The sequence below is a fragment of the Sphaerodactylus townsendi genome, linkage group LG13 (assembly GCF_021028975.2).
Source record: "Sphaerodactylus townsendi isolate TG3544 linkage group LG13, MPM_Stown_v2.3, whole genome shotgun sequence".
Taxonomy (NCBI): Eukaryota; Metazoa; Chordata; class Lepidosauria; order Squamata; family Sphaerodactylidae; genus Sphaerodactylus; species Sphaerodactylus townsendi.
This window is the reverse complement of record NC_059437.1, coordinates 54,519,310-54,534,122: the sequence shown is the minus strand read 5'-3', so window position 1 is coordinate 54,534,122 and position 14,813 is coordinate 54,519,310. Positions and strand designations below refer to the sequence as shown.

The following is a 14,813-nucleotide window of genomic DNA, read 5'->3' as shown; positions in this document are numbered from 1 at the left end:
TATGTTCTACTTGAGTTCTACCAGAACTCCTTCTATCTCAGACTCCTCTCCTAGCTTTCATCTACAACCACCACACCAGACAACTTGACTTTTTCTGAAGACAGCCATGCAATTCCCCCAGATATTCAAGAAATACTCGGAAATACTTACATCATCTCCTTTTGGCTCCGTTACTGGTACCCATTTGTAAATCCTCAGGGAGGTGTCCCCAACTGTTACCCATTTCTTCTCCCTGTAAAATAGCAATGTTCACTCAAAACACTGAAAAGTGAAATAACCTCGTAATGTATGTCACAGAAGGAATTCAACAAGCTATTTAAACTGGTAGGATATTTTGATCAAGCTTATAACTATGCTGAGACATACATACTGATCTGTGTTTATTATAATCCTGCATTATCTCACTAAACAGCAGGCATCTTCGCAGTTCCTGGATGGACAAAATTCTATTTTCTACACACAAGCAAATACAAGTATTTGTTTAATATTTAAAATCTCCTGACAGTACATGATTTCTCTTTTGGCGAAGACACTTAACAATTGTGCTTGGGGCTCTTAGCAAAGGGTTTACAATAAAGAGCTATCTGCGTTCAACACATGAGATCAGAGTACTATTATTATTGTTGTTGTTGTTGTAGATTTCACAGCTGCCAGATCTTTAGCTGGTTGTTGGCCTTCATTACAATTCAAGCCTCACCCAGAAGCCTAGGAAGTTGTAATGTATCGGCATAGTATTTGTGCGGATCCCAGCAGGGCTGCCTCCTGAATTTGACAGATGTTAATTTTGTCAATTCGAAGTTGTTTCAAGCTGACAAAATTAACATTTGTCAAATTCAGAAGGCAGCACTATTATTATTATTATTATTATTATTATTATTATTATTATTATTATTATTATTATTATTATTATTATTATTATTTTGATACAAAACAGTTATACACAGCAAACAAGATCAATATGCTGGATTTTGTATTACATCACACGTCGGACACGCGTTATTATTATTATTATTATTATTATTATTATTATTATTATTATTATTATTATTATTATTATAATACACATAACAACACAGCACAAGTGTCTGGAATTCATCTCTGAATATCGAGTCCTTCCCAAGGACCTAGGATATTAGAGGTATTTGCGTAGAATGTGTGCAGTTCCTAGAAGTGCTGCTTTCTGCAGCATGTGGACTGATGTTCTGTCCAAGTTTAGGCTTTCCAGATGTTTTTCAAGATTTCTTGGGATTCCTCCTAGAGCACCGACTACTAGTGGGATTACTGTTGTTCTTTCTGCCACAATCGTTCAACTTCAATTTGTAGGTCCTTGTATTTTGTGATCTTTTCCAGCTCTTTGTCCTCTACCCTGCTGTCAACTGGCACAGCAACATCTATGATCCAAACATGTTTTTTCTCTATCACTGTTATGTCTGGGGTGTTGTGTGCCAGGTGTCTGTCTGTTTGTATTCTAAAGTCCCAGAGTATTTTGCTTCTTCATTTTCTGTGGTCTTCTGGCTTGTGCTGCATTACCAGGTCTTGCTACAGGGCAGGCCGTACTTTTTGCAAAGGTTCCAGTGCACCATTGCTGCTAGCCTATTGTGACGCTTCAAGATAGTCAGTTTGGGCTATTTTCTTACAACAGCAGATGATGTGCTCCACAGTTTCATCACCCTCTTTGCAGAGACGGCACTTTGGGTCATTGTAAGACTTTTCGATTCGTGTCTTTATTGCATTTGTCCGTAATGCTTGCTCCATGGGCAGCAAAAATCAGGCCTTCAGTTTCCTTCTTTAGAGTTCCCCTTCTGAGCCACTCCCATGTTTTCTTGCTGTCAACCTTCCCTTCAATGTTCTTAAAGTACTGCTCCATGGAGTGGCTTGTTTAGCCACTGCTCCTTTCGATGTTTTTAAACTGTTGGACTCTATACTCTTTTGATTCTTTGGCTTTCCAGCATCTCAGCCTTGTGGACTTCTTTCAATGCTGGCTCTTGACTTTCTTGGATGTATTCTTTTCAGGCCTCTTTTCTCTTTCCTCTACTGATTGCTTGATGTGGAGCAGTCCTCTTCCCTCCTTCTGACCTTGCTAGGTAGAGTCTGGTTCTACATCACTTCTTGGATGCAGTGCTTTCGATTGATGGTCATAATTTTCCTTGTTTTTCTGTCCAGGATGTCCAATTCGGCTTGTGACCAGTTAATTATGCCAGCAGTGTAGCTGATATGACAGGCACCCAAGTATTAATTGCCTTTATTGTATTTCCTCCATTTAACTTTGATTTCAAAATTTTTCTTACCCTTCTAAGATATTCCTCCCTAATTGCGCCTTTGACTTCTGCATGCTTGATGTTCTCTGCTTGCAGTATCCCCAAGTATTTGTAGCTTTCATTCACTGGTAAGCTCTTTATTTCTATGTCATTTGGCATATTCACACCTTCGCATGTTGCAAGTTTACCTTTATTGAGTTCCAAAGTTGCACACTTGTCAAGTCCAAAATCCATTGCAATGTCAGTGCTAAAGACTCTCACTGTGTTCAGTAGTGACTCAATCTCTGCTTTTGATTTTCCATAGAGCTTTAGGTCATCCATGTATAGAAGGTGTGAAATTTTTGGTGAGTTTCTTGCTGTCTCATATCCTTGACCTGTTTTCTTCAGAATTATAGAGAGCGGAATCATAGCAATGATGAAGAGTAGTGGGGACAGGGAGTCTCCTTGGAATATTCCCCTTCGGATGTTGATTTCCCCTATTCCTGCTCCATTGACTATTAATTCTGTTTTCCAAGTGTGCATTGCATTCTTGACCAATTTCTTGATGTTTTCACTGACTCCAATTATCTCCAGGCAATGAAGTATCCAACTGTGTGGCAGTGAATCGAATGCTTTCCTGTAATCAATCCAAGCTACATGCAAAGTTGGTTTTCCTTCTTTTGCAATTCCTCAAGGATCATTTTATCTATGAGCAGTTGATCTTTTGTTCCCCTACTGTTTCGTTTGTTTCCCTTTTTTTTTGTTCTGGGGAAGCAAGTTCTTTCCTTCCAGGTGGTCTTGTATGGCATCAGCTAATATGCCAGTAAAAAAGCTTAAAGGTTGTTGGTAGGCAAGTGATTGGCCTGTAATTGCTAGGGATTGCTCCCTTTTCTTGGTCTTTCATTATCAGAAACGTTTTCCCTGTTGTCATCCATTCTTCAATTTGGCCTGTTTGCAGCACCTGATTCAACTGTTGGGCAATTCTTTCACGCAAGTTGGTCAGTTTCTTCAGCCAGAATCCATGTAGTTCATCACTGCCTGGGGCAGTCCAGTTCTTCACCTTTTTTGCTCGTTTTCCAACCATTTTAGTTGTTATTACCAGGTTGTCCATGTTGTTGCTGCTCAGTTCAGCCTCCACATCTTTGGCCCAACTTGCATTTTGGTTGTAGTTCTTTGGGCTGTCCCAAATGTTTCTCCAGAACTCAATCGTTTGTTCTCTGTCTGGCTCTCCTGTGTTTCGTTTCACATCTCCACTTACATTCTGGTAGAATCGTTTCTGGTTGGAGTAGAAAAGTTGATTCTGCTTGAATTGAGCAACCCTTGCTTCAAATCTTGCAATCTTCTTTGAAACTGCCACTATCTGTTGTTTGACCACCTCTATTGCCTCATTGAGTTTCCTCTTGTCCAGGTGGTACCTCTTAACTAGGTCTGCTTTGATTTTGTCATTTTTCAGCTTCTTCTCCTTCATGCTTTTCAGTTTGCTGGCATCCGATCGTAGTTTGCTGATTTTTCTTCCCAGTCTGATTTTCCACTTTGGAGTATCTATTTTCGGCCTTCTTTCTGGGTGATGAATCTTTACCCCTAGCTCTTTAGTAATCACTACTGCAGTGCTGTACATAAGCTGGTTTGTTTCATGCAGTGACATTGTTTGGATTCCAGCAATGACCTTGTTTGCATCCTTCAGTGAATTGAGCAGATCCTTCCTTGGAACAATCTTCAATGGTGGCAATCTTGTACGTTCATTTGTATTGCTCATGTGTTCTAGGATCTTCTGCATCAGTTCTTCTTGCTTTTTTGTCAATTGGGAACTTTGGGTTGTTTGGGTTGGCTCCTTTGGAGGTGTGATGATTGTTGTTTCTTCCTCCTCTTCCTCCTCTGTCTCTTGAGTCCTTGAATTGTTGCCAATTTTGTTGAATTTCTTTGAGTGTTCCTTGGTATGTTTTCAATACCATTGTCTTGTGCTTTCTGCTGGATTTCTGCTAGCTCTAGTGCACTAAAAACTTTGTTCCTTTCAATATATCTTCTTTGATCAGCAAGTCTTTGCTCAGTAATTTCTGTGTCTGGGTGAAGTTCTTTCCAGACTTGGTACATTCGCTTGAGGTATCCTCTTTTTGATGGGTTTGATTTGCAGTAGCAAGCCATCATTTCTCTGTTCTCTTCACACGAATATTTTCGACGTTTGTTCGGTACTTCCAGTAGTCCTGCAGTCTTCAGCCCTGGTTGCTCAGCTGAAGATCCTGAGTCCTGTAGCCCATTTTCCACCAAGTGCCCAGGTACTCCAGCACTAGATGCGGTCCTTGTTGACCCGGGCTTCGCCATGTCTTCACCATGGTTTTGGGTTTTGGGCACATTTAGTCTGGCTTCTCATCAGAGGACTCTCTGGTTTGGGTGGCCCTCCAGCACAGCCCTCTGACTCATTGGAGCACACAAGCCCCACCACCACACCAAGGTAGTGCCCTTTCGGGATTATTATTATTATTATTATTATTATTATTATTATTATTATTATTATAGATTTCACAGCTGCCAGATCTTTAGCTGGTTGTTGGCCTTCATTACAATTCGAGCCTCACCCAGAAGCCTAGGAAGTTGTAATGTATCGGCGTAGTATTCGTGCGGATTCCAGCAGGGCTGCCTTCTGAATTTGACAGATGTTAATTTTGTCAATTCGAAGATGTTTCAAGCGCTGCCCTGGTGTTTTGGGGATTATTATTGTTTATCATCATCATCATCATCCATTCATTCATTCATTCATTCATTCATTCATTCACAAGAATACTACAGAACACCACGTTGGCCTCCCTCCAGCACTCTATTCCCTGAAAAACCCCAGGCAGCCAAACCAGCCTAACACTCTAATAATTAGCCGAGAAGGCACAATGCCTGCAAAGAGAAGCATCACACTGGGAAAGAAAACACTGGGAATCAAGGCTGAGTTTAAATGCCTCACAAAACAAGATGAAGAATTGTGACAAGGTCCAAAAAGAAGGCTTCTGGTTCATGACTTTGGGGAGGAGCGGGGATCCTGCAAATGGAGGTAAAGTACTTCCACACACCCCAACGAAGCATAAACCCCACAACAATTTGGAAGTAAATAATATCTTGGTTTAAGAATATCATGAAATGAAACTGCTTCGGCCTGTAAGAAGATCGGGTTGACTAAAGGGAACCTGCACATTCAGAGGCAGTCAACCTCTGAACACCAGTGCCAGGAGGCAACATAGGGGAAGCCTGTTGAGAGGAACTGGTTAGCCACTTGTGTGAGACAAGAGGCTGGAACTACATGTACCACTGTTCTAATCCAGCAGGGCTCTTCTGATGTCCTTACAGTGCTGGATGGAAGGGAAAGAGACACAAACACACAGTCGGCAAGCAACCACCCAAATGTCACTGCTAGGAAACCAAACCACCTTTAAGAGGATTTTGTTGCAAATATTATAGATAGCTGTACTGTGTATAGAACTGGGCCCTGCAATTCAAGAAGGATATTGACAAGCTGGAACAGGTCCAGAGGAGGGCAACCAAAATGGTAAAAAGCCTGGAATCCATGCCCTACAAAGAGAGGCTTAGGGAGCTGGATATGTTTAGTCTGGAGAAGAAAAGGTTAAGAGGCGACATGATAGCCATGTTTAAATATTTGAAGGGAAGTCATGTTGGCGAGGGAGCAAGCTTGCTTTCTGATGCTCCAGAGACTAGGACCAGGAGTTATGGGTTCAAGGTGAAGGAAATTGTCTCCTACAATTCTACTGTGACCACAATTCAGAGGAAGTTATGTATGAATTCAAATCAATATTACCCAGGTATACTATTAAATATATACACATCTCATTTCAAAAGGGTTTAACTGCATCTAGCTTCTTCCGCTCTGTGCCCATCATCATCAGTAACCTAATTCTCAATATGGCCCCATTTGTGGATACTTAATTCTAGCGACTGGGGCTATGGACAGACAAGAACAAACCTGAGAAAAAATGTGGAACCTAAAAACTACATTGGGGCAGGAAGTTAAAACCCTCCCATGCCACCCCACCCCCACCCCCACCCCTGGTATACCATCTTACTCGGGCCACTATTTGTTTGGCCTGGTCACCTCCCAGGGGCATGGAGCTTTTACCGGGTTGCCATCCAAATGTTAGGGTTTTTTGCTGTTTTGTTTGTATTTTAAATTAATTCTGTTTTTGTTGTTATTTATGACTTTTAATGGTTTTATTATGTACATGGATCAGAGCCCTCTGGGGGTGGGCAGTATAGAAAATAAAATAAAAAATAAATAAATGATAGAAGCTGTGCTTATAATTTAAAGAAATGAACGTCTTCAGTCACCATGGCCAGGCAACCAGAATATGATTGGTGCCTGGTGACTAAAAGGGAGGGGGAGGGAACAGGGCACTTTCCAGTGTTGTTTTGGCCTTTGAAGGAGAACTGGTCAGAGCCAGACTTGGCAGCAATCACAAAGGGACCTTCAGCTACCCAACAGTAGCCAGTATAAAGCAGAGATTCAGGCTAGGGTATGGGATACCAAAATCCAAATCCTCACTCTGACATGGAAATTCACTGCGAGACTTTGGGCTAGCCACACATTCTCAATCTAACCTACCTCATAAGGTTATTGGTGGATAAAATGGAGGAGAGGAGAATGAAGTAAGAGGCTTTGGGCCCCCAATGTGGAGAACAGTGAGGTATAAATGAAATACATAATTAATATAGCTGAAGATTGGAGGGGAGCAGATAAAAGGTGGGCAGGTGAGAAGGAAACAAGGAAAGTTGAGGATATGGGGACTGCAAGGAGAAGGGAAAGAGAGAAACAATGTGAGGAGGGAAATGGGAACGTGAGGTGCCCTACGTAAATCTGGGCAAGTTCCTCACTGCACAACTGAGCCCAGCCAGCATTTTTCCAGTGAGAGGAGACTAGAGGAGGGAATATTGAAGAGGAGGAAGAGACAAAGATGGGTTGGCTTATGGGTAGGAAGGAAAGAAAGGAGGGCAAGGGGAAAGGTATGGGGGTTTTCAGGAAAGGGAGGGAGGAAATCAGGGGGAGGGAAAATGAGACCCCCCACACACACAAGTGTGCCAGTCTTGCATTGGTGTATAGTGCCCTTGCATTGGTGCCATATAGTGCCATACAGTGTACATAAACAAGAACAGAACTCTCAAATGGCATCTACTCTGGTATTAAAATAAACTTAATTCCAACTTACTTCTGGTCTCTATTCATTTAAATTACAAACCTAGGAGTGCATTTTAGTGCCTAAAATGCCACATTACAGAGGGGGCTCTATCAAATAAACAGAAGGCAACATTTAACAAAATATCAAACTCCTCACCCACCCAAATGCAAGTCTGAAAAGGGAAACCTTTGTTCAAGCCACACATAATCAACACTATCAAGTCACAAAAAGACTTCATAAAAAAGACTTCGTGTCTGAAGCAGATGTTTGACTGGAGGCTGAAGAAACCAGTTTTGCAGAAGTTCTTCTCAAATCACATATTAACAATGTCAGCAGCAACATGGAGATGGACGCGTCTGTTCTCGGCAATTAGACTCCAACAAAGGCTGAATGCGATCCAAGCAACCGAACCCTTGAAGGTAGCCAGCCGTCAAGCTTCCCACGTTTCCCAAATCTGCATGTGGTGGTTCCAATCTTTTTCTTTTTTTTTGGTAAAGCATTAGCCCATTTGGTTATTTTTTAGGGATTCCTACAAGCTAGAGAAGCACAAATGATATCCGAGAACAGGGATTAAAATAATACAAACATAAATTAGTATATATTTGTACCATCTTGCCTCTAAAAGAAGCCAAAATAATTTTGATATCGTCAAGAAGGTTCCCATACTCCTATCGGCCTGCAGAATGTAAGACCAAGCGATTCAGAAGTGCACTTGCACACAGTGAATAAAGTTACGATGAATGTTTGTGACATTTTCGATAGTTCATTATGGAGATTGTGCCATTCTTTTTAACACTCCCTTCTAATTTTGTCATCCAGCTTTAACGCAGCTGTGTGAAAAATGATGTCTCACTGCATTGTTCCCCGGTCTTGAAATGATGCTTTACGTCATTACTGTCTGTAATAGTATGTTCCCTATGAGGGTGGGGGTGGCCAAGATGCCCTCCTTACCCCAGAGCAGAAGAAACCCTCACAATAAGTATCCAAAGTTCCATTCTCACTCTAAGGACAGGGTATCTTGAATTATGGGATTTCCAGTAGTGGTGTCCCTCTATTCCAGCGGGAACTTGGTACCGTCCACCAGAAGCTGAGGCACTCCATGTTCAAAGGCAGCATCGGCCAATGAATAAGTGTTAAGCGTGGCGTAGTGGTTAAGTGCAGGTGGATTCTAATCTGGAGAACTGGGTTTGATTCCCTGCTCTGCCACTTGAGCTGTGGAGGCTTATCTGGGGAACCAGATTAGCTTGTGCACTCCAACACATGCCAGCTGGGTGACCTTGGGCTAGTCACAGTTCTTTGGAGATCTCTCAGCCCCACCCACCTCACAGGGTGTTTGTGGGGGGGGGAAGGGAAAGGAGATTGTAAGCACCTTTGAGTCTCTTTACAGGAGAGAAAGGGGGGGATATTAATCCAAATTCCTCTTCTTTTTCTTCATCTAACAAAGGATGAAATGGATGACCATATAGCTGCTTTACATAATTCTTCTACTGAGGCTCAACCATCTACGGCTGCGTTGGTAGCTGTGCTTTGCACAGCATGTGCTGAGATTCCCGATGGTATCAGAATGTTGTTGGCCATATAGACCCGTATGATACAGCATTGAATGTTTTTACTGACTGCTGCCCAGGGCATCTTCCTTCCCTTATTTGGAGCCGCCACAGAAATGAACACGAAATCTTTTTTATCTAATAGCTTCATACATCGGATGACTGGGGTACAAACGTACACCAATACATTTAAAACAACTTTACATATTAAACATTCTGATGAACTAATCTCAAACCTACACATAGGGCATATCATATATGGTAAGGAAAAAAGAAGACCATCTTGCAAACAATGCATCCTTTTTTAAAGACTGAGCTATGCCAGTCACAGACCTGCCTTACACTGTATAGCCCAGAGGTGTCCAACTCTGATGCGTCAGATGTTCATGGACTACAATGGACTACAGTTCCCATCATCCCCTGCTGGCGTGGCCAATTGGCCATGATGGGAATTGTAGTCTATTAACATCTGACGTGCCAGAGTTGGACACCCCTGGTATAGCCCATGGAGTACAGCAATACGTATGGTGCAGGCCACATACAGAGGAGTTAATGTCCTGTGAACCAAGGCCAGATGGTTACCTGGGTTTTGCTGTCTAAAACAGCTGTGTGTGTGTGACACGCTCCAAATCTGGGCCTTATGATGGAATACAAAATACAAATCCGTTATGTTTGAGGGGCAATGGCATGCAGTGCAGCCAAGACTGGAAAGAGGCCGTTCATGTCTGGCTGAAAGAGCCAAATTTCTACTTAAGCTTGCTTTGAAAGTATTATGGTGAATTTAACGGGCATAACTTGCTTCATGCCCTGACCTGGATAGCCTCAGGCTAGCTAGCCTGATCTCATCCGATCCTGGCAAGCATTTGGATGGGAGACCTCCAGTGAACAGACTCAGAAACAGGCAAAGGCAAAACCTCTCAACATCTCTTGCTTTGAAAATCCTACAGGGTGACTATAAGTCAGCTGAGACATGACGGGGGGGGGGGGGGGGGGGGTTTCTCCCCAAAAGTTCTTTGCAGTTTTTCATTTTTGAGAAGTGTGCTCATATAGCAAAAAAAACCTTTTAAAAAAAGCAGGAGTTCTGCCCATTGCTAGAAAACATTTTAATGCGTACCTTGACAAAATGTTTCCAGAGGACATAAGCCAGGGTGTCGCATTCATTTGTTATGGCGGCAGGATATGACATAAATGTGACTTGGTTGGGCTGGGCCCGGGGAGAGGGGTGACTGTATGGGCTGGCCCCACAATGGCACCAGGCGGAGGGGGGCTGAACTGACGAGTCCGCACCGGTTATCAGGCCCATAACCCAGATGAAGCAACCCACCCGCCACATTCTCAATCTGGCCGGGGGGGCACCTCAGATGGCTTGCAGGCCTGATAAGCACCCTCAAGGGGCTGGATAAGACCCTCGGGCTGCATATTTGACAACACTGATACAAACAGTCCTGATGCACTGTAACTGACCACGGAATACAAAGAGCCTAGCCTACAGCATGACAGAGGAGTATTGCGGCCCCTCAGGAGTTAAGCATCCTGGGATCAGGATGCTGATGAAAATATTTGTATCTCCTTTTCCTGTGGCTCTAATCGACTTATAAATCCAAACTTAAAACATAGAAAATACAATCAAAGAGATCTTGACAAGTTTCCTTTGAATCTAGAAGGCAGCCCCCAAATTTAGGAAATTTGACATTTTTCAGCTATCAGGTTTTAGACTTAAATGATCAGATTTTATAATTATTCCTACCATAAAACTTAATACTAGCTTCTTCAGAGTCACTTCTATTTTTACTAGCTCCATGAAAAAACTGTTCTGGTACATAAACAGACTGCAGGTGACATCTGGGGGGGGGGGGGAGGATGTATCCAGCGAGACCCCATCAGGTGTGGGGTGCTGCAGGGAGCCATCCTTTCCCCAATGTTATTTAGCATCTTCATGTGACTGCTGAAGGTGGTACGGAGCTACAGTTTACAGTGCCATTAGTATGCTGATGACACCCAACTCATCCTTACAATGCAGGGTCAGTCGGACTCCGCCCTTGATGCTCTCCAGCATTCTTTAGGGTTAGAAGCTGTGGCTGGCTGGTTGAAAACAAGCAGACTGAAACTTAATACAGCAAAGACAGAGATCCTGTGGCTGGGTCAGGGGGAGAGGCCAGGGAACTTCCATCTGCCAGCCTTAGATGGTGAGGCCTTACAGTTGGCCTCATCAGTGAAGAGTCTTGGGGTGACCTTGAACTCTACCCTTTTGCTGGAAAACCAGGTCACAAGAACAACCCAGACTGCGTTTTTCCACCTTCTCCAGGTTAGGCAGTTGGCCCCTACCTCTCCCAGTCCAACCTCGCCACAGTGATCCATGCGACGGTCACCTCCAGGCTAGATTACTGCAACTCGCACTACGCTGGCCTACCTTTGTTGCTGATCCATAAATTAAAACTTGCAGCGATGAGGCTGCTTAGAGGAGCAGCCAGCAGAGACCATATAACACAAGTCCTGGAATATCTACACTGAGTTCTGGTGTTAACCTAGACCCACATACTTGCAGGGCCGTATCTCCCAATATCGGCCTCGGAGACCTCGCCACTCGGTGGAGGGGAATCTACTGGTGGTCCCAGGGCCAAGGGATATCCTGGTGGCTGTACCAAGGGACAGGGCCTTTATGTATGATTTTAGGCTTTATGCCATTGTAAGCCACCCTGAGCCCTTTGGGGGGGTAGGGCAGGGTATAAATATAAAAATAAATAAGGGTTAACGGTAACTGTCAGCACAATCGGCTAACCTCTATCACTTACGTAGCTTCTTCACCCCATAATTTCTCATAATTTAATTATTGTTTTAAAAAGCACCATTTAATTGAGTATTGGAGCCACGATAAAAAGCAATGGATAAAGAAACGAATTCTTTCATCACCACTGAATGGTGCAAAGTTAAGTTTAAATTAGCAACCACAAGGACTTCATGCAAACATATTGTGATGCCGTGCTGATGCCAAATGCTAAATAAGCTTTGTGTTAGAGCCAGACACAGCCTCTCCCCCGCACCCCCAATTCAGAATGGCTTTTGTCCATGCAAGTCCCATGACACCAAACATAGCCTTTTTATTGGTCAAACCCGGCCCCCATTTTTAATCAATGGAAATATGAGTTAGTTCTAACTCTTTGCAATTCCACCACATGCTGCTGAGAGATGCTACAATAAACCCATCAAGTTTCTACGTACCATGGGGACCTGGGATTTAACAAGCCCTCCAACTGAACCTCAAATAACCCACCTCATACCTAGAAAAACCCTGCATGAAAATGTCTACACACTGCTTAAAACCCTAGCGATCTAAATAGTTTTGTAACACCTCCCAGGAACTTAGTGACACAGCACTCTCCTTCACTTTCTAAGGGACCCCCCATCCCGCAGGGTGGGAGAGCTAGTAGAAGAAAAGGCACAAGGCAGGTTTTAACCATAGTGATTCCCAATCTTTTTTCACTCACATACCCTTGGGCAAACCATTTCCCTAAAATTGTACCACCATATTAGCAAACACATTATGTAATTTTTCCTCAAACACTCTGGTACATACCCCTGGGGATACACATACCCCAAGTTGGGAATCACAGTTCTAGTGGATGCCAGGTTGACTATCTTACATACATGAACAACCAGTAGATGGTTCACAGGAATATGTGAAGAAGGATGTCTTTGGAATATGTGAGTCCTACATGAAGAACTTTGCAGGTCATGATCAGGATCCTGAACTGATTTCAGAAACAAATAGAAAGTGAACATAGTTGTTGTAAAATAGACTAATTATGCTTGTGTTGGTCAATTATTTAACAATAATTGATCTGTCACATTCTGAACCAGATGGAGAAGTTGGGTATTTCAACCTTTTATACATTTTAGCTTAATATACAAACATACTGTGACTATGAGTTTGTCTCAATAATACCCTTTCTTTGATTTACTCCAGAGTTTATTTTTTCCTTCAACTTTTATTTCTTTCTGCCTCCCAGATGGCAAAAATTAAAGATCTATGTTCTACAGTAGCACAGGGTGCAACAGTTTGCAATACCATCAAGTATTTGGGGGTATTTGCAAATTTTTCTTCAAAAACACAACCATGTTTATTTACTTTATTTATACCCAGTCTTTATTTTATTCTGACAATACCCTGTTAGTAGTCTTTCAAATACTTGAGTATATTTGCATTTTCCCCTTAAAGAACATGACATTGATACTTTTAAATTCCATAAATATGCTAAACAGGACAATTTTACATACTAAGGGATAAATTATACATTTTATGTTTATAAATAATTAAAAATAGCTTAGATTTGATAGGGAAATATTGCAGATTACAATCCTGACCCCAATTTTTTTTCCTGGAAAAAAAGAGAGAAAGAATCAGTTGTTTTACCCCCTTAGACTTCAACATTTCCATAATTTTTACATCGCTAGCACATACTAATTTACAATTTTATTTTGCTAAAATTTAAGAAGTCCAGGTGGGGTTCCCAGCCCTCATATATATAAAATGTCTGCCCCTTGGTTGCTTGTCCAGCAATGCATTGAGTCTCCGGTGCCAACCCAAAGTGTTTTTATTTGGTGAGTCCTTTTGTTGATTTGCTATTTATTAGTTGTCTAGTTTTGTTTGCTTGCTTTGCGGTTTAAAAATTGCTTATTTCCCGCTTGCTCCTGAGGTCCTGCTGTTTTATGAAAGGTATTTTGGAACTGGGTTGATATTAACGATTGATTTCTTGTTTGCTTTTACCTTGTCTTTTACCGTTGTATGTCAGAGAGTATTTTAAGCAATATATACTTTGATTTGTTCACATGGGATGGGTTTTAGCTTGCATAATACTGCTGCTATATTGGCTTATGTTGTAAGCTGCTCAAAAGCCTTAGGGCTGAAGTGGATGGTAGACGTTGTGCTAAATAATGATAAATATTGACTCACAAGGAAGAAACTGTATGTCAAAATTATTTATGTTTAAGGCGATAGTTCTCAGACGTTAGACCACTCAACTGCCGTCAGCTCTAAAAATTTCCCACAAACTGCAGCCTACAGAGCAGTGTTTCCCAACCTTTTCGAGGTCAGGGTACCCTTGACCTCACTCTTCATATCTCACGGTACCCTTGCCGCCACCCTCCACCTTCCCCTCCCATTACCCCTGCTTGCCACACCCCCCACCTTCCCCTCCCAGGGTGAAGGGTAGCACTGGGGGTGGTGGTGGCTGCTGACCTTGTGGCAGGCCCTGCCCCATGGGCCAGCTCCATGTCCTTGCTGGCGCCGGTGGGAGACACCACAAAAATGAGGGGGGGTAGTGTTGCCGCGGTACCCCTGGGACATGCTCACGGCACCCCAGGGTACCAGGGAACCCTGGTTGAGAATGGCTGCTATAGAGGCTCAATCCGTTTAACACCGTCCATGGCCACCGTATCTGAGAATTACTAAAATGACACAACATCGTCTCAGTTTGGACCTCCGAACTACTGGCATTGCAACTACAGAACTCCAAAAGCTGCCTCAGTCGAGTAAGTGAGTCCATTCAGTCCAATCCTAAGTAATCTGCAGTAGGGTCCAGGTGTAGACCATTCTCCCAAAAAACATGCACAGAATTGAAAACTAAAACTTTATATGAATTATGAGACAGTCAGGTAAGAAAAGGGTGGTTAAGATTTAAATTTATTCATACTGCTGCAAACAAGAACATCTTTAAGCGCATTCAGGGTGGGTAGCCATGTTATTTTGCTGCTACAGACCAAGCACAGACAGAATCAACAAGAGGCGCTTTACAACTTTAAAAAATATTTAATCACAGATTCCGACTCAGAGAGATTCTAAAACAGATCCACATCCAGAGGAC

The 14,813-nt window shown here is 42.6% G+C and overlaps 1 protein-coding gene across 1 annotated transcript in view; it reads right to left on the bottom strand.

The window, feature by feature from the left end:
- Nucleotides 1-14,813, bottom strand: part of BCL7A (BAF chromatin remodeling complex subunit BCL7A) — a 33,307-nt gene that overhangs the window by 14,864 nt on the left and 3,630 nt on the right. Inside the window, exon 2 of the mRNA XM_048514916.1 lies at nt 151-232. Within this exon, the coding sequence (XP_048370873.1) occupies nt 151-232 (82 nt within the window). The remainder of the gene's footprint in view (nt 1-150; nt 233-14,813) is intronic.